This window comes from Anthonomus grandis, chromosome 15 (assembly GCF_022605725.1).
Source record: "Anthonomus grandis grandis chromosome 15, icAntGran1.3, whole genome shotgun sequence".
Lineage (NCBI taxonomy): Eukaryota > Metazoa > Arthropoda > Insecta > Coleoptera > Curculionidae > Anthonomus > Anthonomus grandis.
The window spans coordinates 421,956-445,171 of NC_065560.1; the positions used below are offsets into that span (position 1 = coordinate 421,956).

The window sequence follows — 23,216 nt, forward strand, 5'->3', positions numbered from 1 at the left end:
TTCTATTCTTATAGCCACATAACGCGTACGGCCGGCTGGCTCCCTCCCGCCGACGTATGGAAAACAGAGACAGAGACTTTACCTTATGGTTGGGAACGGGCTGTAGATGACACCGGTAGATCTTACTACATCAAGTAAGTATTAAATGGACAAAACTGTTATTTTGTATTACATTTTTTTACTTTCTAGCCATGTCAATAAAACGACCACCTACGAAACCCCGATATACAGGGTGACCGAAAACCTTCCCAAGCCGAAACCCAGATTCGTGACTTTGGAACGATCGGCAAGTCTCGGGTTCGGGTTCGTAGCTGGTTCCGAAAAACCCGTCATAGTAAGGTTCGTTACCGAGGGCGGGCCCAGTGTAGATAAGGTAAATTGCGTGACGTTTTTTTGATTATTATTACTTAAATTACCCCTTTTTCGGCAGTTACTTCCTGGAGACCAAATTTTAACGGTCAACGGGGAGGACGTGAAACTGGCCCCGCGGGAACACGTCATCTCATTAGTCCGTTCCTGTACGCACTCCGTCACTTTGGAAGTTTGCCAACCGACGGAGCAGCAGGGCGTAAGGAAATCAACCCTGCTATCGGCCACGAAACGAGCCCGTCTCAAATGCAAACCCTCCAGGGTGCGATTTGCAGAAAGCGTCTGTGTCAACGGTGCACCGTTATTTCCGGTACATGTATTTCCTATTTTTAGCCTTGACATTAATCAATAGTGTTAAATGCTAACTAACTTGACGACCCGATTACTGGAAATCTAAATTTTCTTTTAGCCTTCCGCGTTTTCTCTCGGCGACATTTGTGTGCCTCAAATGGCGAACGTCCTAAAGGTGTTCCTAGAAAACGGCCAAACCAAGAGCTTCAAATATGACACCTGGACCACCGTTCAGGACGTAATAAATTCCCTGCAGGCGAAACTGTGCATTAAAGCCTCCGAGTATTTTAGTCTAGTCGTAGAACATATCAAAAGTCTGAAGCGCAATAAGTTAACGTTACTTGATCCGCAGGATTCGATTGCCAGGGTAAGTACTTACCTTATTTTTTTAGTAAATGGGGGCCTAATTGAGGTTTTGTATGTCTCCCAGATGCTCTAAAGATGAAACTAGAATATTGCCATTCCGCCATTGAATTCGGCACCTTAGTATTTTTTTTATTTACATGAAAGAATTAGACAAGCAGGCAATCAGTACCCGATTTAAACCTTTCCAATATGTGGATGATACTTTTATTATGAAAAAATGTTTGGAATTCCTCAAGGTCCTTGAGAGCATTGAGGATTATGACATCCAACTTCAGCTGTCAATATCATTGCCGACCTGGGAGTGGGTTTGGATAGAATGCATTCATTTCAATCCCATATGGATTCACTTGTTTCTAGAGCCGGTTGGGGTTTATTGTGCGCCATTTTGCTATACCATCTGTTTTCAGTAATTTGTATTTGCTTAGTAAGGTCATTGCTCAATTAGGCATCTCTTGTGTGGCCTCCGTTTTACCGGAAGCATATTAACAGGACTGAAACTATATAGAAGAGACATTCTGAGGGCTCATACTTCTAGAGAACAGTGAATATATCGGGAATGATTTATGCGCATTATTCCAACTGATTTCAGGTGACTTATATTGTCCTGAACTTTTCAACAGCACTAATTTCTGAATTATATAAAAATTCATTTAAGAGGTGTTAATTTACAGTTGATGGCCCCAGAATATTACAATATTTTTGGTGAATATAAGTAGAGGTGTCTAGGTCGTGTGTAGTTCCTATTTTCTCCCTAATTTGAAGAAACTCAAGAGCCTGGAATAAAAAAAAATTACTTTACTTAGAGGCACTTGCGCGAAATTTGGAAAACTTTAGAGCAATTGGAAGAGCCTCAAGTTCCTGGAATAAAGCAACAAATTCTTTCTTACAGGCTTTTGGGTGAAATTTTGACATTATTTGAGCAGTTTGGAGAAACCCGAGATCCTGGTATAAGGCAAAACATTAGTTTCTTTGAAGCTCTTAGGTATAATTTAAATATCTTTAGGGCAATTTGGAGACACCCAAGAGTCTGAAATTAAAATCTACTTTACGTAGAGGCAGTTCCGTCTAATTTAAACAACTTTAGAGCAATTAAAAGACCCTCAAGTCCCTGGAATAAAGCAAAAAATTCTTTATTTCTATTATTTTAAAAAAAAATTATAAATTGAGTGTAAGGTCTGTAACGGTGACTTAATTAAGACTCTGCATGTCTTTCCGATAGTCTAAAGGTAAAAGTCAAAAACTGCCATTCCGCCATTGAGTTTGACACCAATCAAATCCAACATTGACTTGAAGGGGTTCGACAAACAGCAAATGGATACCTGACTTAAACCTTATCATTATGCTGGTGTCACCCTATATCACATAAAATAAAGCAGTAGAGAAACTTTGGGAGTTCTTGTTGCACCATAGCAACAACTGGTTTTTAGTCCAGGCAGTTGTAATGTTGCTTTTAGATGCAGCTTTACTTTAGAGAATTTAAATTGTACATTTTTGAGGCAAGTACTTTATGCAAAAAACTCGTTTTTCAATAGCATTACCCTTGCCCCCCCACCCGCCCCACATACGTTACCCGTTAAGAAATTCTCCTGAAAAATCACTGTTTTTGTATTAAACATTTATAAATAAAATGTAAATAAACGAAGGAACCTAGAAGAACAAAGACTATGATCCAATATATATTATTTAAAATTGATAATAATTTTGTATATAATTATTTAATACAAAAACAGTGTTAATTAATTAAGGATCATAAACGAAACCATCTATTGGTCATGCTGGTAATGGACAAGGATTTTGTATTGGCTCTCTTGAATATTGATTCTTGAGAAGAACAACCTGTATCAACTTCATCTTGATTGGTAATGCATTAATTGATGCTAGTCTCTAGCAGTGTGTATAAACTTGTAATGACATGACAACTTCTTTCTACCAATTCTTCTTCTGCCCTCCATATATAATTTTAGGGTGTTTTAATAGGGTCAAAGAGTTGACGGTCTTTGTTGATCATTCTTGAGAATTCTCCCATAATCCCACGCTTCAAATGCCTCTAATTTGTTCATCATATTTGTCTTGAGGGTTCAACCTTTAGTTGATCCAACTTGCATAAACCCGATCATTGAAAATTGACGTTCACAACAATTCTGCTAATGGAATACTGAGAACTCTGACCAAGTTATTTTTACAACCCTTGACTAGTACAAAAGCTTGTAGAACAATTGCTAGTTAATGACTCAAAAATATTACAATTTATTTGCGGAATCCTAGAGAAAATATGCAGATATGTCTAGCTCATTAGGGTCTCTATTTTCTCCCTAATTTGAAGAAACCCAAGAGCCTGGAATTAAAAAAAAAATTACTTTACTTAGAGGCATTTGCGTGTAATTTGAAAAATTTTAGAGCGATTGGAAGAGCCTCAAGTCCCTGGAATAAAGCAACAAATTCTTTCTTACAGGCTTTTGGGTGAAATTTAGACATAATTTGGCCAGTTTGGAGAAACCCAAGATCCTGGAATAAGGCAAAACATTAATTTCTTAGAGGCTTTTAGGTATAATTTAAATATCTTTAGGGAAATTTGGAGACACCCAAGAGTCTGAAATTATATTCCACTTTACGTAAAGGCATTAACGTGTAATTTGGAAAACTTTACACTAATTCGAAGATCCTCAAGTTGATCAATCCGAACATTAAAAATTGACGTTCAGAAGAGGTACATACAACCCAAGAACCTTTAGCCACCTAAGTTATCTTTACAGCTCAGTTGATGTTCAATTGATGTATAATACCCTGTAGAATAGCTGTTGATTTACACTTGACAGTCCAAGAATGCTATAAAGTTTTTGCTGAATACTAGGGAAGACATACAGAGGTGTCTAACTCCTTAGTCCCAATTTTCTCCCTTAATTGGAGAGGCTGGAATTAAAATTTACTTTACTTAGAGGCATTCGATTTACATCTGCAACCCTTGAAAAAGACACTCGAGTGCCTGGAATAAGGCAAAAAATTATTTTTTCTTAGAGGTTTTTAGGGTGAAATTTAGAGACTCTCAGAGCAATTTAATTCAAAACGCCTCTTAAAATTTCCAGATCGCTTCGCAACCCGGTGCCCACAAGCTCCGTTGTTTATTTCGCGTAACCTTTGTGCCAATAACCGCAGCTTCATTGGCCCAAAAGGATTTAAACGGACTCGACTATCTGTTTAATCAGTGCTGCAACGACGTCATCCAGGAACGGTTTTCGCCCGAGCTGCAATACGATACGGCATTACGATTGGCTGCCCTACACATGTATCATCACGCCCTGGCCAATAATATGCAGGCAAACAAATTAACCGTGAAAATTGTCGAGTATGTTAAATGTGAGATATGACTCCTAAATGTTTTCAAGTGTCTTTTTAGGAAGGAATTCGGGTTGGAACGCTTCATCCCCGCCTCGGTGTTGGACAATTTGAAACCGAAAGAAATTAGAAAAATTTTAGGTCACTTTCTCAAGCTTCACTCGAACATGACCGGGTCTGGGAAGCAACTGACGTCGCTGCAAGTCAAGTTACATTACCTGGATATCACTAGTCAGTTGCCCAGTTATGGTGCCAAGTGTTTCTCGGCGGGACCGAAGGGCGATACGATGGAAAAGGTGATCTTAGTGAGTCCCAAGTTTGGTATTAGTCAGATTACTGGACATAGGAATTCCGTGGTAAGTACAAATATTTCATTTATAGTTAAGTTTTTTGCCATTGTATCCAGTCAAACTGGGGCTGTCAAATCAGATTCATTTCGGCACCTCCTAGGGCGAGAGACTTTTATCCAATCCTTAGTTTGGTTTTCTATCTATGCTATTAGAATGTCATCTAGGTAGATGAATCAGTGTAAAATTGTTCACAGTCTAATGAGAGGTTGTTCATTAATCGTTCTCCAAAAAATGTATTGTATTGGAATCAGTGGTTGTGCAGCAAGGAGTTGTTACCTATTTACGAGTAATTCGTGCTTCTAGGCGCTGATTGTATTTCATTTACAGTAGTATTGAGTATCAAAGCATCTCAAGTTAAATACTACTACTACCCTGCTTAGTTTAGATTGATGGCGTCTTAGATTTGCACTATCATAGGAATTATTCAGTTTCAATTCAAATTATGTTCAACATTCATGCGTTTTGTTCGCATCTGATTTTCTTAAGTCATTTATCGATCCATGTGGTTTATCTGAAACCATGCTCCTGAGACCATAGCAGTTGATTTTCTGGAGTTTTGCGTTTAAACTAAAGACGTAATTTGTGCTAGACTGAGTCACGTTTATTCCTGTGAAGATGACATTTAATCAGATTCATTTTGGCACCTTCTAGTGCGGCAGAAGCAAATTTACAGAGGTTAAGACTCTTATACTATCACACTTGGTTGCGGTTGTTGTCTATAATAATATAAAGAGGCTCTCCATTATCGCGGGGGAGTTTTCGCACAAAATTCGTCCTTAAAACGATTTACGAATCTGTAGGACAAAGATGGAAGTCATTGAAACTTTCTCACTTTCATGACGGCCCTTTTTTTGTTGATGTCTTGCGGCAAAGGTGCCCCGCCCCGCACGTCTCACAATTTTTAATCTTCAAGGTGTTTACCGTCACTTGTTGGGATTGAGCTTGGACCTGTTTAAGATAAATAAACGTTAATTAAATGTCCCGGTTTCTCTGTCCCAAGAGTCCTGAAGATGAATTGAATATAATTCGAAACGTATGTAGAATTGGTTTTCAGAGAATGCTTCTTGGTTGGTTGGTGGTTTTTTTCGAGGAATCCTTAAAAAAAAAAGAAAATTTAGTAAAAAAATTACCCCTAAACCAACATGGTTCTAGTTTATCAAATTTTTAACTAAAAATCGCTTTTTTGACATATAATTCATCTATAGAGTACACTTTATAATGCTGCAAAAGAATTGCAAAAATATCTTAAAAGGTATGGAAGTTACGTGAACAAATGTCCAAATTTAATGAAAAATTCAAATATTTCAATTTATTCATGGAGTCTTGCTGGGCAAAACTGCCTCTAAGTCGGAAAGTATTAGACCCACAAAAATGGTTCATACCTTAAATTATTCCACAAAAAACGCATTTTCTTTCAGTAAAAACTTCAATAAAGTACCTTCCAATTTACAGGTCACAAAAAATTCTCTGGAACGTATTTAACATATTTCAACTGCCTGGAAGTAATAAATAATTACGTAAACTGACTGTTGATGAACTATTTTTCCAAGCAATAGAGGTCACTTTTCAAAATTTTTTAAATAGATATCATAAGCGCGAGATAACTGGGTAACAAATCTGTATAAAGGGAAGATATTAACGTTAATTTCTCTACATAAACTACCCTTCGTACTCAAACTACAAAAAATTCCATGGAAATTATTTATTATGAGTTTACTTGCCTGGAAATAATAAATAATTACGTAAACTGATTATGCATTGTTATTCAAGATAGTCTTCCATACAGTAGAGGTCACTTTTTGCCTGGACGATACAATTGGAATAAACTCTGTATTAAGGAGAAGAGAATATTAACGTTAATTTATCCAAATAAATCCCAAAAACTACCCTTGCAACTTACAGGACGTAAAAAACTCCCTGGAAGGTATTTAACGTGATTTCAACTGCATGGAAGTACATATACTTCCAAGAAATATTACTGGTTTATTAAATTCTTCACTTAACCTCACTTTTTTGACATAGAATGAATCTACAGAGAATAATTAGAAAGAATTACAAAAGTATATTAAATGGTTTGATGTATATCTTAAAAGTTATGTGTATAAATGTCGAAATATAATGAACAATTCAAATAATTAAACTTATTTCAAAAACCTCAAATTAGTGAGCACTGGGAGTAGATGAACAAAACTGTACTTAACTCACAAAGTATTAGACCTGCAAGAATGGTTCATACCTCAAATTATTCCTTAGAAAACACATTTTCTTGCAGTAAAAGCTTCATTTAAGTACCTTATAAATTTTCGAAGAAATCTTTGAAAAACTAGTAGTAAAAAAATTATGCAGTAACTTAAAAGGTTCTAGTTTAATAAAATGTATTTTGTTGACATAGAACTCATCTATAGAGATATCTTTTAAAATGAAAGAATTATAAAAGTATCTTAAATGGCTTGGAAAATATGTGGACAACTGTCCAATTCACATTTTTTACATTTATGCCCAAACCTTGAAATCAGTGACCACTGATGGACAAAACTACTACAAAGGACTCAGTTTAATCGGACCCGTCAGGCAAAAGTGCTTATAACTTTGTTGGTATTTGGTGTAGAGAAACGAAATTTCCCTTTTTATAATCTAGAAATATAGGGCTACAACCTGGTTATTGACAAATTTTCGTTTATACCTTTTTTTTGGGAAAAAACCTCTTCAAAATAAAATTTTGTTTCATTTTTTCATTAGTTTGCAACGCTCCTTTGAATGTTATGACATTTTACGGATCGATTAGGGTTTACGTAAAGCAGTATATGCGTCTTCTTGAGAATAACTCTTAATAACTTTTTAGTGGAGCCACCTAGAGCCAAATGGTTTACCGACGGTTTGTAATCTATAATAAGAGGAATGTTTTCCAATATCCACCGTACTTCTAAGTAAACCCGTTTTTGAGTTATGAATTTTTTATGTTTGGAAATTAATTGTGCGCACCCTGTATGTCATGGATGAACCAAAATTAATGGAGCAAATGCGCCATTTATTTTACTATAATATGCTTAAATTAATTTTTTTTTTGCTATTTATACAAGTACCCTAAAAGTAATTTTTTTCAAACAAGTACCAACGACTAAAAATCACCCTGCACATTGACGCTTCTCAAGGCAAAACATAGCAACGAAAACGACGATTTTCGCCGATAAAAGACCCTTTTTATAATCGAAATTTAACTACTAAAACCGATTGGAATCGGGCCAGAATTGATTTTAATCTGTTCCTAAAGCTTTCTACTATTTTTCCATGTTCAAATCATAAGGTAAAAACCCTTTTTTATACCCTAAAACATCGTCTGAAAATGGTCGATTTTGACGTCTATGCTCAATTTTAATGACGGTTTTGACAACATGGCGGCAAAGTGGATGAATCGACTTGGAATTGTGTTCTTATTTCATTGATAAAATGCTTAAAATAGCTCAAAACTTTCAGGAATTGACATGGAAATATTCAAAAAACTCTGAATAATCCGAATATGTGCATATTCTTTACCAAATCGTGTTCTTTTAGCCGTGATAGTTCGGCAAAGTTTTGACGTTTGAAGAATTTACCGTGTATTATTATAATATTCATACGACACAGTGGACTATAGAAGGCATTTTGCTTGACAAAAACTACAATACAGTGGGTCCTAATTGGGCAATACAGTGGGTTTAGGAAGTCATTATTGTTGATTTTTAACAAATTTTTGAAATATTGGGTTTTAAAGTCACTCGACAATCAAAATTTTATTTCTATGGGTCCGATTTGAGTGAAATTTGGCATTTACGGTTTAATCGGGAAATAATTATTAAATTTTTGAAATATTGAGTTTTAAGGTAACATGACAATCAAAACTTTTTGCCTATCAATTAGAGAACTAAAAACTTGGGTGATTTTAGTTGGCTCCATTATAATTTGTTTTAAATTGAAGGGCTATAACATCGAAACTAACTTTTTTAATAAAAGATTATCCCATATTGTGGTATATCAGTATTAAAGTCTTCTATACAAAATAATATGTTGTCATACAAAGAAAACAAATTAGAAACAATGTCCTCCATTTTGTTTAAAATTGGGCTTAGCAGAATTTATAGCTACACCAATAAAACATATATTTAATTTAGCTATTAAACATAAACAATTTCCAGAAGCACTGAAAATGGCAGATATAACTCCTGTATTTAAGAGTGGAATTAAAAATGAAATTAAAAATTATAGGTCAATAAGTTTGATCAACATATTAGCAAAAATATTTGAAACCTTTGAATCCAAGATTCATTGATAATTTCTAAAGATATGAGAGGATTTAAATGATCAACTGCTTGGGATAAACACAAGATTCTTCCAGGCACTTGATCGAAGATTTATTGATACTTTCTCAGAAGATCAGAGGATTTAAATAGAGAGAAGAAAATTCTTACAAGCCAAGATTTATAGATAGTCGTTCCAATACAATCCCAAAAAAAGAACCAAATCTAAATTCAAAGCTTTCCCAAAAACTTGGTAAACAAGTTCCTAAATATTATTAATTCTTTGTAACAATTTAACTAAATTTTTAATGCCCAAAATTTCAACATGGGTAAATCTACTATTACTAATCTTTGGACGTAGTTTATACAGACTGTAAGAAAGCATTTGATAACGTTGATCATGAACTGCTGCTTGAAAGGTTGGTGGGCTTTACAGTTGCGGAGGATCCGTGCTGCTTATTGAGGTCCTATCTGACGAATAGAGTTCAGCGGGTTACAACCTCGAAAACATTTATAGCAATCTCAGGGGTACCACAGGGAAGTAGCTTGAGTCCTCTGCTGTTTCTTAGCTTTACAGACTCTTTACCTGGATCTGCTGGGCTTCTCTTTACGGATGATTTCAAACTCTTCAGATATGTCAAAACCCAGGAAGATTGTCATATATTGCAGCAAGATTTAGATAATTGTGTGGCATAGTTTAGTAATAGTAGAATGGATTTAAATAGGAAAAATTGTTCTGTTACGCTGAAAAATAAACCCGGTCTTGAACCAGTATCATATTGGAAATTATGATCTTAATCGAGTCAGTTAGGGTAAAGACCTGGGTGTTCCATTTCAGTCTAACTTAAAGTTTAAATAGTCATTTCTCCATCATTGTAAAAAAAAAGCATTTGAAGCATTGGGTTTTCTTATCCGCACTACTAAGCACTTTAAAATCATTACAATAGTAAGATTATATAATGCAATAGTTAGACCTCACCTTGAATATGCCTCTCAAATAGGGATGCCCTTAGAATCTGTGCACATAGATCAAATAGAGAAAGTCTTATGTTTTGAATAATAACTCTTATCCATACAAAGTGTCTTATAAAAGTATGCTGGACAGTTTTTCATTTAAAACTCTTTTAGATAGAAGAAAGATACAAGCTGTGATATTTTTATACAATGTGTTAAATAACTTTAACTATAAAGGGTGTAACTTAAACTAAATGTACCAAAAATTAATCTTAGGCTTCCCAAAGGTTGATCCAAATAACAACTTATCCCCATTAAATCGAATGATGACTGTTGTAAATGAAGTTTTAACTCAAGCTAAGATAGATACATATTTTGAGTACTTCTTTAAAAGATTTGAAAGCTTTACTGTGATTTTCCATCTAACTATTATATTAATTGAGTTGGGAATACTATACCAGGTTAAGACCCCTTTTATGATTGTTCTTGTTTCTTTATTATCTCGGTTAATTATTTTTAAGTTTTATATTCTATTCTTATTAAAATTTTTATTTTTTAAGTTATACTATCTTCTGCTTTAAATTTAAGGCTTAATTAATCTGTGACTTAGGACATGTAATTTACATGTAATTACCAATTTTGTGGTGTTTTTGGAGTATTGTGTAATGGGATTTTTAGTCCCGGGGGTTTGTAGGTCAAAGAAACCACTAATGTCGGGAAATCTCAGTTTATTAACCTCAGTTACGGGCTTAGTTTTAACACCTTTTAATAATAAAATAGATAATATAAATTGCTAGCCAAGAACAGGACAGTTGTAACCTTACCTTTTAATAATAAAAGCACTGATCCGGATTGAAACCTTTTAACGGAATCACGGAGTCAAAGGCGCCACACTTCTTTATTAAATGGTGACAAACGAAGGAATAATCATAAGACTACTCCGAGCAGAAATGTAGGCTTTAAAGAATGTCATACATTTCCACAAATAAAGAAAATATTTAAGACGCCCGATATTCTAATAGAACAAACTATAGCAAAGGTAGTGGTCGTTCCGCTACAATTGCAATAAATAAATAAATATCAATAAATAAATTAAAACTGCTGAATATTCGATCTAGCTGGTCTATAAATTGTTCCAATAATAAAATGTTAATAATACAAGTATCATCCCTAGATGAATTTTCACTATAGTTCCTAAAACAAACTGTACAAATTCTCCTTTTGTAGTTCCAGCCAGTACCTCTGGCAAACATAGAAGACATGAGAAAAATCGAAGTGCGAACAAACGACGAGGTGACCCGCCTCGTATTCATCACCTTAAAAAGTGACAAAATACTAGAAATCACTTTGGACGAAAAAGACGCCGTAGAACTGGTACTGATCCTTCGCGGCTACTACCGCTTAATAACCGAACAAGAGCTACCGGTAGACCAAGATAAAGTGGAGATTAACGAAGATTTAGCGCCGCCATATGTGTCCCAGCACAAAGTGATGCCCGAGAAATGGAGCTATTTGGAGCAAGGCGGAATCAAGACTGCCTCGTTTGCCTTGCAACCGACTTATCAGAATATCAATAAAAAAACGAACGGCCTGTATAATACGGTCGGGAGACATTCGAAGCAGTCCTTGCTAGTGAAATATGATCTCGATGGGAACATGAACAGCTCCATGGCGAATAGGAACACCAGGTTCGCGGGTAATATTGACTTTGGTTGCGTGGCAAGGGACACAGACTTTACGAACATCCTTAGTAATCAGGTGAGTGATGAAGAATCGTTAATTGTTTGCTTAATTTTTATTTTTGTTGGATATAGGTCAAAAAAACTTATTATTTTGTTGACTTTTCGATCTGTGTGAGATCATTCTCAGGACTCTAAAAGATACACAAAAAGCAATTAATTTGGGAACGTATAGCTAAATACAATTTAATCAATGGAAAAATGGTCAACTGTGCAATTTTTTTCTAGAAAATCTATTGACTACTTTATTATTTTCTTAACGTTTATATTATACTTGGGATCTCCTGAATCGTTTGGTACCACTAGAAAAACCATACGATCATTATGTTTTGAGATACAGCCCTTGAAATATGGGAAAATTTTATTTTTACATAGAGTTGACATAGTTGAAATTTCTAAGGAAACTTGATCTACAGAGAGGTGCCAATATTAAGATTCTGTTACAGGAATTTGAAACCTGTAAGTATTTTCCAGAAACTCTTAAACCCCTTTCAGGCACTTAAAGATAATCTAAGAGTCTATTCCAGAAGCTTAGTCACAGTTATTTCCTATAAGTATCTTTTAGGTACTCTTAAGTCCTAGTCCTTAGTACTCTTGGAGAATCTTCCAGGTTCCCCTAGGTTATCGGAGAACCTGGAAGAGACCTGGAAGAGTATCTCTATTCCAGGCTTCTAAGTGCCTGGATGTATCTCGTGAGTATTCTGTATGCTGTTTTAGGCACTTCAACGTTATCTGAGAGTCTACTATAGAAATTTGACTGCCTGGAAGTTTCTTCTAAGTATTCTTAGGCTTCTTCCAAGCACTTAAAAGTAATTTAGGAGTCTATTCCAGGAATTTGAGTCACTTTTACGGCTTGTGAGGTTCTTCTATTATAATAACTAACAAGTTTCAAAATAATTAATTCGATTTAATGTGATTTTAATTATATAAAATTGATTTAATGATTTTTAACTTAATAATTTTATTTGCTTTAAATATATCTTTTAGAGTCCTGATCGAAACGTCGACAAAATATACAATTGATCGTCTGAAGTGGTTTTTTTGACCTACAGTGTGTTCCAGGATGAGCGAATTTATACGTAAAAATTACAAAAAATTTTGTAGTTGAAATTTGACCGTTTGGCATCCAGTCGTGCTTCATTAAAAACTTAAATTTAGCATTTTTTTTAAAATCAAGCAGCCTTGATACGAGCATTTTTTAAATGTTATGAGTAGGTAAAGTATCTAATATTTCTAGGCAAGATATAAAAAAAGTTGTGTGGAACACAATGCAATGCAACCTACATTATCGAACTATTTTTCAATACATTTCCTAAAAATTTTAAAAGAATTTCTAATTTCTTCAATGGAAATTGAATTACAAACATCTCTAATTCTTTGTTTTAGTAATTCCCTGTCATTTGGTAATGGCTCGGAATAAACAATTTGCTTCAGCCCATAAATAGGAATTAGAAATGGTTAAATCAGGTGATCTTGGCGGCCACTCAATTGGGCCGCGTCTTCTAATCCATTAATTCGGAAAAGTTCTATTCAACCATTCTACTACTCGATCAGTGGAGTGCTCTGGACAGCCGTCGTATTGAAAATAAAGATTTATTCTTTGATCAATTGGTATTGGCTAAGTATTTCTCAAAAAACCTTTTCAAAATTTGAAGATACTTAATCATTCAATAAAGTATAGTCCAATAATATCTAAGTGGTAAGATATGGCGCACCATACGTTGACTTTTTGAAAATAAAGTTTGGCGGTTCGTTGGACCAAAACCGACAATTTTGGGATAAAATTACACCAGTCGTAAAGGTAGATTTATTATGAGAATCCCTGTTCTCTAAAATTTTATCGCCTAATCAAACAGAAAATAATAAACGGCGTGCTTCAATATTTTTTAATCAAGCAGGGCTGGATGCCAAACGGTGAAATTTGAACCCCGAAATTCGTTGTCATTTTTACGTATAAATTCGCTCATCTCTTACACTGTATATCCAACAAAAATAACAACATTCACATCATCATTGTTTGTTTAGCTTGAAGGACTGTATCCGTTCGAAAAACGCGAAGAAGACTCTAACGCCGACCCTCAGCACACGAACAGATTAACTTATTCATCAGAGTGGCAGGAGACGAGCGTAGACTTCGATAGCGATGCCGACGAAGAGGCCGGTAAACTGAAACACAGCGACTCGTTGACGCTGTTAAACAAAATCCACGAGAAGGAGTTCGGCCATAAAGAATCCGAATTATTGAAGCAGCTGCAATCGGAGAGCGATAACGACTCGCTCTACACTCCTCACGCGTCACCGAAACTCACTAAAGACGACACCGCGTTGGATATGCAGAAGAACATGAGTTTCGGTCTGAGGTCACCGAACACCCTGGACAACCACAACAGGGAATTCCAAGAGTACCTGCAGCGAATCTGCGACGAGGAAAATCGGACCGAGTCGAGCGTGCTGAACTCGATCAATGAAATGTTCGTGTTCGATCCGGATATTATCGATCTGACGTCGCTTCCGCCTCCGATTACGCCGGATGAACTTGATTCTGCTTTACCCGGGCCGCTTAATGTACCTCCCGGGCCTTTTGCTGACTCTACTGAGAGGTTAAATGTACTGGGTATGTATAAACGTAAACGTAAGTTCCTTTATTAGCATTTTGAATTCGTTTAGTGTAACATGGACGAAATAGACATTTTGTATTTACATTTTCCAAATGGTTAGATAAATAAATTTAATAATTTTTTCATTTCACTCACCTCGAACGTATCTATTAAATCTTGTTACGAAAACTATTTTCCATTTCGGAGTTTTTCTCTTCTAATTGGATTATTTGCTGATTTAACTTGTTTATTTAATTTTCTATGTGACTTACTTTGAATAAGGCTCTTTCGAATATTTTCCTTTCAGTTTCAAACGATTCTAATAAATTTTTATTTTTTTCTTCCAAGGATTTTAGTTTCAATTTTAGCAGACTGCATTAAGTTTTTTCTATTTCCAAGGAATCAATGTGCTCTTGCCTTATATGGAGCAGCTCTTGCAGTTTCGCGACTTCTTGTTCCATAGCCAAGTTATCCTAAAGTATATGTTAAAAAATAATATAAAAATTAGAATCTTCAATTTACCTTATGCAACTTAACAACAGTTTCCTCTTTTTTCTTCAAATATTCCTTGAATTTTGCCACTTTTTCGGTCAACTTATGATTACTACCTTTAATTGTTTAATCTTTAACTATTAGCTCCTGATGCTCGACTAAAATTTGATTAAAAAGCGCCCTTTCTGCCTCGAAATTCTTTAAAAATCCATATTACGTTCTTGCCCCAATTCTTGCAATTTTAATTTCAGTAAATTGCATATTCTGAAGTCTCCAGCTCGACTGCCCTTAAATCAAAAGCAATACGTTAATTTATTTATCATTTAAGAAAAAATTAAAGAGTTTATCAGTTGTCTCTCTTCAAATATTCTGACTTTTCCAAACGGCTCTTCATTGATCTTCTTTAATTCCAAATTTTCTTTTATTAAACAGTCCTTCTCGTTTTGCAACTGTTGCAATTTATGCAATATGGACGAAAAACAGTAGAAAAACTATGAAAGAGAAAATGGTTTTAGACCTAGTAATAAATTTCTCTAATCTACCGGTTTGTTCTATTTTATATTTTTTATTTGTGATACTTCTTCTACGTAACTCCTTTAATGTTATATACGTTTTTATCCCTTTAATAAATACTCTTCTAATTTGACGAGAGAGAACTACGACTTCGAGCTCTGAAGATAAATAAAATATAATTAGAAACGTTGGCTAATAATAAATAGTTTACTTTAACGATTGACCAATACACCCATAAATTACCACTTCTAATACAAAATCTCTGGTAACAAATTCACAAAAATAACTAACACCTTGGGTTTTTCATTTATTTATTTATAATGCATCAAAAGCGAAAAGGTCAATTACAGATATAATTAATAACTAATGAAAGCAGGTCATATACCTATGTAACCAGAACGACCCAATTATCTAGTAAATAAATAAATAATGCTGTTGTGCTGTAAATTTAACATACACTGTTATTAAAATTATGCTTCAGCTGTCTTGAATTTAACGTTCAAGTTAAAACTCTTTTACATGATTTTACTAATATCAATCCCAACAGAAATAATTCTCCATACTATAAAGTATTGACCAAGTATATTAATTTATACTTAATAAATTATTTTCAATTCCAGGCAGTCGTACTGTAGATTTCTTACTATTTCAAGCACTTTGAGTATAATGATGACCTAAATGCCTGAAATAATTATGAAATTAATTTATATTTAAATTACTTTACAATAGAATAGTCTTGAATAACTTGGATCATAACTCACTTATGATTTGAAGCAAATGTGCTGTAAATTTCAGACATTGTAATTAAAATAATGCTTCAGATGCCTGGACTAATTAATTAATGAATTTATAGTTAACGTTTAAGTTAAAATTATTTTACGATTTTAGATAGTCGTGCTGTAGATTTCTTACTATTTCAAGCACTTTCAGTAAAATTATGACATAAATGTTATAAATTATTTTACAATAGATAGTCTTGAGTAATTTAGGTCATAACCCACTTGTGATTTCAAGCTGTAAATTTAACACACACTGTAATTAAAATTATGCTTCAGGTGCCTGGACTAGTTAATTAATTAATTTAACGTTCAAGTTAAAACTCTTTTACAATTTCAGACAGTCGTGCTGTATATTTCTTACCATTTCAGATGTTTAATTAATATTATACGTCAAATGCTTGGACTTAACTTTATTGCTCAGATCGAGTTGATTTTGGTTTTAAAAGTTTCTTTGAAATGTTCTAAAACTTTTAATAAAAATTTCATGCAAATTCAGAGATTGGAAACTTTTTTATTCATATTTTTGGAAATCATGTCCGAAGGAACAGATAGTCTTGAGTAACTTGGGTCATAACTCTACTTGTGGTGCTCAGATCGAGTTCATTCATCAAATTTATTTGAGCAAAAAAATAAATAAATAAGGCAAACTTTCAAGCTTGAAAACCTTGGTTCTTTAAAATGTTCTAAAACTTTTAATGAAATAATCATGCAAATTCAGATACTGTCAAAGTCAAAAATCATTTATTGTCTTAGATACTAGAAACATAGCATAGACACATCACGATTGCTATACAAAGCATTACATATGGTAAATGTATGGGTATTCCTTATTCAGGAATTTGTCAAAATATATGAACGTATATATAATAAGAATAAAATAATATATAAAACAGTAAACTGGATACTGGAACCTTTTTTATTCAAATTTTTGTAAATCATGTCCAAAGAGAAATAAGCATTGAGTAACTGACTTTGGGTGGTGCTGTAAATTTAACACACACTGTAATTAAAATTATGCTTCAGATGCCTGGACTAGTTAATTAATGAATTTATAGTTAACGTTCAAGTTAAAACTATTTTACTTGATTTTACTAATATCAATCCCAACAGAAATAATTCTCCATACTATAAAGTATTGACCAAGTATATTAATTTATACTTAATAAATTATTTTCACTTCCAGGCAGTCGTACTGTAGATTTCTTACTATTTCAAGCACTTTGAGTACAATTGTGACCTAAATGCCTGGAATAATTAGGAAATTAATTTATGTTTAAATTACTTTACAATAGAATAGTCTTGAATAACTTGGATCATAACTCACTTATGATTTGAAGCAAATGTGCTGTAAATTTCAGACATTGTAGTTAAAATAATGCTTCAGATGCCTGTACTAATTAATTAATGAATTTATAGTTAACGTTTAAGTTAAAATTATTTTACGATTTTAGATAGTCGTGCTGTAGATTTTATACTATTTCAAGCACTTTGAGAAAAACTATGACCTTAATGCCTAGAATAATTAGTATATTAATTTATATTTAATAAATTATTTTACAATTCCAGGCAGTCGTACTGTAGATTTCTTACTATTTCAAGCACTTTGAGGAATATTATGAACTAAATGCCTGGAATAATTAGGAACAAAAGTAAATTTCCTACTATTTCAGATACTTTAATTAATATTATACGTTAAATGCGTGAACATTATTGCTCAGATCGAGTTGATTTTTATTTTAGAAATTTCTTTATTTATTTTATAAAGAAAAGCAATAGGGTTTCTTTGCTTAGAAAAAGTAATCTTATGGCACTTATTGATATTAAGGGACTTCTATTCTATTCAAGTGGCACCAATCAAAGAACAAATTAAGGGCTTTTTGCAGGTGCACAGCATCAGAAAGGTATGTGATAGGCCTAAATAGCTTTACATCATCAGCAAACATTAATCAATCATCAATCAAAAAGAGGCAAAACAAAACAGGGCCCGAGTGAGAGCCCTGTGGCACCCCAGATGGCACCAAAAATTTTTAAAGCTTTTAATAAAAAAAATGCATGCAAATTTAGATATTGGAACTCTTTTTATATACATTTTTGAAAAGAGAGTCTTGAGTAACTTGGGTCATAACTCTACTTGTGGTTCTCAGATCGAGTTCATTCATCAAATTTCTTTGAGCAAAAAAATCAATAGATAAGTCTGTCTTAAGTCACTAGCGTTGTTGCACATTTAATAGATTGATGAATCCTTGAAAAATGTTTGGAAAAGCCCAAGTTAAAAGTCTTTCTTTGTCTAGTGCTGCCAGTATTGATAAAGAACGAAAGAGCGAAAGTATTTCTGAAGAATTGATTTTATTGGTTTAAATGTTGTAAGAGAGACAAATCTTGTATATATGTACTATGTGATTATAGCCTTGACTCGGACAATAACCAGGCTTTTTGGAAAACACGTATTTCAAGAATTATTTACGTTGCACACGTTTTATAGTTTTAGTCCACATCTCATATCTTAGGCACACTCAACTTTAAAACCCTTAAGCGAATCTGACAATAAAGCCCATTTTTTTGTATGTTTATTAACCATCTATAGTAGTAGGTCAATATTTCTAAAAATGACTGAAATATCTTGTTTCTATCAAGAAAGTTAATCTCGTACTAATAACTTTCAATTTTTCTCAGTTAATAGCCTCGTTTCTTTAATAAGTAATTATTGATTCATTCTCAGTGTCACTGGGTTCAATGCATATCCTTAGTTCTTATAAGAGGTAGATGTGGTTGTTTGAGAGTACATACAGTGTGTATCAGCCAAATGGAATAAATTAGCTAATAAATAGACGGGAGCGTGTTGGAAAAAATGCTCGAACACGTCGATTGGTTTTTATAGTTGCGCATTTTTTTTCATAAACACTTTTTATACAGGGTGTATCAGATAACGGTGGTCAATATCAACTTGCTTGGTTTAAACATAACTAAACTAAATAAGAAAAATGGTTCATTTAACAGAAATGCACAAAATAACAGTTCTACAGATGATTGGCTATGGAGATAATACACGGACGCAAATGGAAGTAGCTCGCTTATTTCACGAAAAATTTCCAAATTTGCCGCCTTTAACCCAAGGGACAATTAGTAAAATAGAAAAGCAATTCCGCGAGCTGGGCCATGTTAGGCAGGTAAAAAAAGCAGCTTCCAATGCAATAAGTGAGGATACCAAATTGGCTGTTATGCTTAAGTTTGAGGAACACCCACATACATCTACTCGGAAAGCAGCCCCAGTACTCGGTATTAGTTATTAGAAATTAAAAGAAAACAAAATGCATCCCTATAAAATTGTTGTCAGACAGTATGTTAGACAGCAATGTGGTCCATGTTTTCTGATGAGTACACCTTTACTCTTCACGGTCATGTCAATCGTCAAAATTGCCGCTATTGGTCCAGGGAAAATCCTCGCTGGACGAGAAAAGACAATACCCAATACCCTGAAAAGGTTAACGTGTGGGCAGGAATTATTGAAGATCAGATCATAGGTCCCTTTTTTATTGAGGGCAATTTGAATGGCGATAATTATTTAGAATTGCTTCAAAATAATGTAGTGCCAACTTGTATCCTGATCCAGGAAACCCACAAGTTCCAGCGAAGATAATATGGGTTCAACAAGATGAAGCACCACCCCACTACCAAATAAATGTCCGGCAGTACCTTAACCAAATATTTCCAGATCGGAGGATAGGGAGGCGGGGATCGATGGAATGGCCAGCACGGTCTCCCGATATGATGCCATTAGACTTTTTCTTATTGGGATATGTAAAACTATTGTATACAAAACTAAACCCACTGACTTCAATCACACCTGAGATGTTAAGAAACGTTAGAAGAAATTTCTATTTACGGGTAGGGTGTTGCCAAGACGTTCGTGGCGAGCATTTTAAACATCTCCTACATTGACATTATTGTTTAGATTTGTATTATGTATAAGTTTTTGAATATGTTGTAACAATTTTCGGCAAATAAATAATTTTGTTTTCTAAATGTTATTTTTTTAATTTTACTTAATATTTCCAAAACAGTCAAAGATAGGTATAGGACATTGTATACAAAATATGTCTAAAATGATCTGAGGAATCTAAAAATTAATTAACATACAGGGTGTTATGTTTAAACTAAGCAAGTTGGTATTGACACCTTGTATCAAAAGTTTTTATGAAAATAAATGCGCAACTATAAAAACCAATCGACGTGTTCGAGCGTTTTTTCCAACACGCTCCCCTCTATTTATTAAGTAATTTATTCATTTTGGCTGACACACACTGTATAACAAAACTGTTTTCAATATTTCTTGCCATATAATCGATAGACGAGGATAATACATTTGATATTGTGATCCTCATCAAAAATAATTTATTAAATTGTATTATTAATTTATAATAATACATGAATATTATTAACTGTATTGAAATGTACGGTCATCATGTAGTATTCTCATTACAATAACTCATAACTTCTTTTCTATAGTGTTTTTCACCATGGTCTGTTTGGGACCTTTTTTCTTTACTATATCTTTACTTCTTGAATTTTTGGTAGGTTGTGACTTCCCCCTTGGGTGGTACCAGTCCTATTATGCCCCAAATCGAAATTCTTAACCTTCTGCAGTAATAAAAATGCAATTTTTTAAGATATGAACGAGAACCAAGACCTAGAAGAATTCCTGGCTAGCGTGAGCGTACCTCCGCCAGTTCAAAAGGTCACTCCGGCCATGGAATTGACCCCGGAGGAAATAATGGCGTACATCATTCCTCCACCACCCGATATTGAAAAACCCAACGGGGCAGATGAGGTTTTTAAGACGGAAAGTGGTGCCGCACTGGTTAAAAACAAATCGGTTCTACACGACGTGTTGTATCAGAAGAAAGAAAAGTCACCGGTTGCGACCAATGGTGGTGAACCCTTAAAGCCTTTACCAAGGAGGAGCATGGATGACAAGCCTCCGGAAAGGCCACCAAAAGAGTTCATAAAAGTAAGTGTACAGTTTTAATATACTGAGAATCGTATCTAACAATTTTTTTCAGGCTCGAAGGGACTCCTCACCTTGGTCCCCTCCTAAAGAACTTTTACAACACGCCGACTTACCTGCCCCGCAGCTTCCACCGCGAAGTCAGTCCAACGAGAAACCCAATAAGCCCCAACTGCCCCCCAAGAAACCTCAGCTCCCTCTATTGTCCTCGCTAAACGACCCGGTTCCTAAAGACGCTGATGGTAAAATTATGAAAAATAGTCACAACGTTCAGGAGGAGAGAACTTTAAAGGAATGTTCAATGGCGGTGTCCACACCCGTGCCTTCGCAGATTGGTATAAATGACTGAACGAATATAATTTTTTTATTACCAAGGGGTTGTTGTAGGAAAGCCTCCGTTAGCAATTTACAAAGATCCTGCGGAAAATGACAAGGATCCTCGTAACCCGTCGAGTCATAATAAACAAAGCGAAAATTTACCCGATAGAAGCCCGAACGTCGAGGAGCTTTTATCGAAAACCGAATTAGCACTTAAGGAACTTTTGACCAGATTGAAGCAAGCTTCCGTTAAGTGCCTTGGACGAATAGTGAACGGTGATACATCGTTGTTAGAGAAAGAAATGCAGGTTAGTTAATGACGGGCCTCCCTTTTGGAAGAAAGATAGTTTCAAGTAATTTGGGTCATAACTCCACTTCTAGTGCTCAGATTGGACTGATTTTTATTTTAAACGTTTCTATGGAACAATCTGAAGCTTTTAATGGAAAAATCATGGAAATCCAACTATTGGAAGTTTTTTTATTCAATTTTTTGGAAATCATGTCTGAGGGAAAAGACAGTTTCAAGTAACTTAGATCATAACTCCACTTCTGGTGCTCAGATCGGGTTGATTTTTGTTTTAAAAGTTTCTATGGAATGTTCTGAAGGTTCTAGTGGAAAAATCATGGAAATCCAACTATTGGAAGTTTTTTTATTCAATTTTTTGGAAATCATGTCTGAGGGAAAAGACAGTTTCAGGTAACTTAGATCATAACTCCACTTCTAGTACTCAGATTGGACTGATTTTTGTTTTAAAAATTTCTATGGAATGTTCTGAAGGGTTTAGTGGAAAAATCATGGAAATCCAAGTATTGGAAGTTTTTTTATTCAATTTTTTGGAAATCGTGTCTGAGGGAAAAGACAGTTTCAAGTAACTTAGATCATAACTCCACTTATAGTGCTCGGATTCAACTGATTTTTGTTATAAAAGTTTCTATGGAATGTTCTGAAGCTTTTAGTGGAAAAATCATGGAAATCCAACTATTGGAAGTTTTTTTATTCAATTTTTTGGCAATCATGTCTGAGGGAAAAGACAGTTTCAAGTAACTTAGATCATAACTCCACTTCTAGTGCTCAGATTGGACTGATTTTTGTTTTAAAAGTTTCTACAGAATGTTCTGAAGCTTTTAGTGGAAAAATCATAGAAATCCAACTATTGGAAGTTTTTTTATTCAATTTTTTGGAAATCATGTCCGAGGGAAAAGACAGTTTCAAGTAACTTAGATCATAACTCCACTTCTAGTGCTCAGATTGGGTTGATTTTTGTTTTAAAAGTTTCTATGGAATGTTCTGAAGGTTCTAGTGGAAAAATCATGGAAATCCAACTATTGGAAGTTTTTTTATTCAATTTTTTGGAAATCATGTCTGAGGGAAAAGACAGTTTCAAGTAACTTAGATCATAACTCCACTTCTAGTGCTCAGATTGGACTGATTTTTGTTTTAAAAATTTCTATGGAATGCTCTGAAGCTTTTAATGGAAAAATCATGGAAATACAACTATTGGAAGTTTTTTTATTCAATTTTTTGGAAATCATGTCTGAGGGAAATGACAGTTTCGAGTAACTTAGATCATAACTCCACTTCTAGTGCTCAGATCGGGTTGATTTTTGTTTTAAAAGTTTCTATGGAATGTTCTGAAGGTTCTAGTGGAAAAATCATGGAAATCCAAATATTGAAAGTTTTATTATTCAAGTTTTTGGAAATCATGTCTGAGGGAAATGACAGTTTCGAGTAACTTAGATCATAACTCCACTTCTAGTGCTCAGATTGGACTGATTTTTGTTTTAAAAATTTCTATGGAATGCTCTGAAGCTTTTAATGGAAAAATCATGGAAATA

The 23,216-nt window shown here is 34.2% G+C and overlaps 2 protein-coding genes across 2 annotated transcripts in view; both read left to right on the forward strand.

Annotated features, from left to right (window-relative positions):
- The window catches only part of LOC126745108 (acyl-CoA Delta-9 desaturase-like), a 170,096-nt gene that overhangs the window by 107,269 nt on the left and 39,611 nt on the right, over positions 1 to 23,216 (forward strand). The gene's annotated exons all lie outside the window — the stretch shown is intronic.
- The window catches only part of LOC126745104 (FERM and PDZ domain-containing protein 4), a 42,046-nt gene that overhangs the window by 12,409 nt on the left and 6,421 nt on the right, over positions 1 to 23,216 (forward strand). Inside the window, exons 3-13 of the mRNA XM_050452814.1 lie at positions 15 to 134; positions 190 to 373; positions 431 to 679; positions 779 to 1,027; positions 4,110 to 4,369; positions 4,421 to 4,715; positions 11,165 to 11,695; positions 13,702 to 14,290; positions 20,725 to 21,065; positions 21,118 to 21,397; positions 21,450 to 21,688. Of these exons, the coding sequence (XP_050308771.1) occupies positions 15 to 134; positions 190 to 373; positions 431 to 679; positions 779 to 1,027; positions 4,110 to 4,369; positions 4,421 to 4,715; positions 11,165 to 11,695; positions 13,702 to 14,290; positions 20,725 to 21,065; positions 21,118 to 21,397; positions 21,450 to 21,688 (3,337 nt within the window). The remainder of the gene's footprint in view (positions 1 to 14; positions 135 to 189; positions 374 to 430; positions 680 to 778; positions 1,028 to 4,109; positions 4,370 to 4,420; positions 4,716 to 11,164; positions 11,696 to 13,701; positions 14,291 to 20,724; positions 21,066 to 21,117; positions 21,398 to 21,449; positions 21,689 to 23,216) is intronic.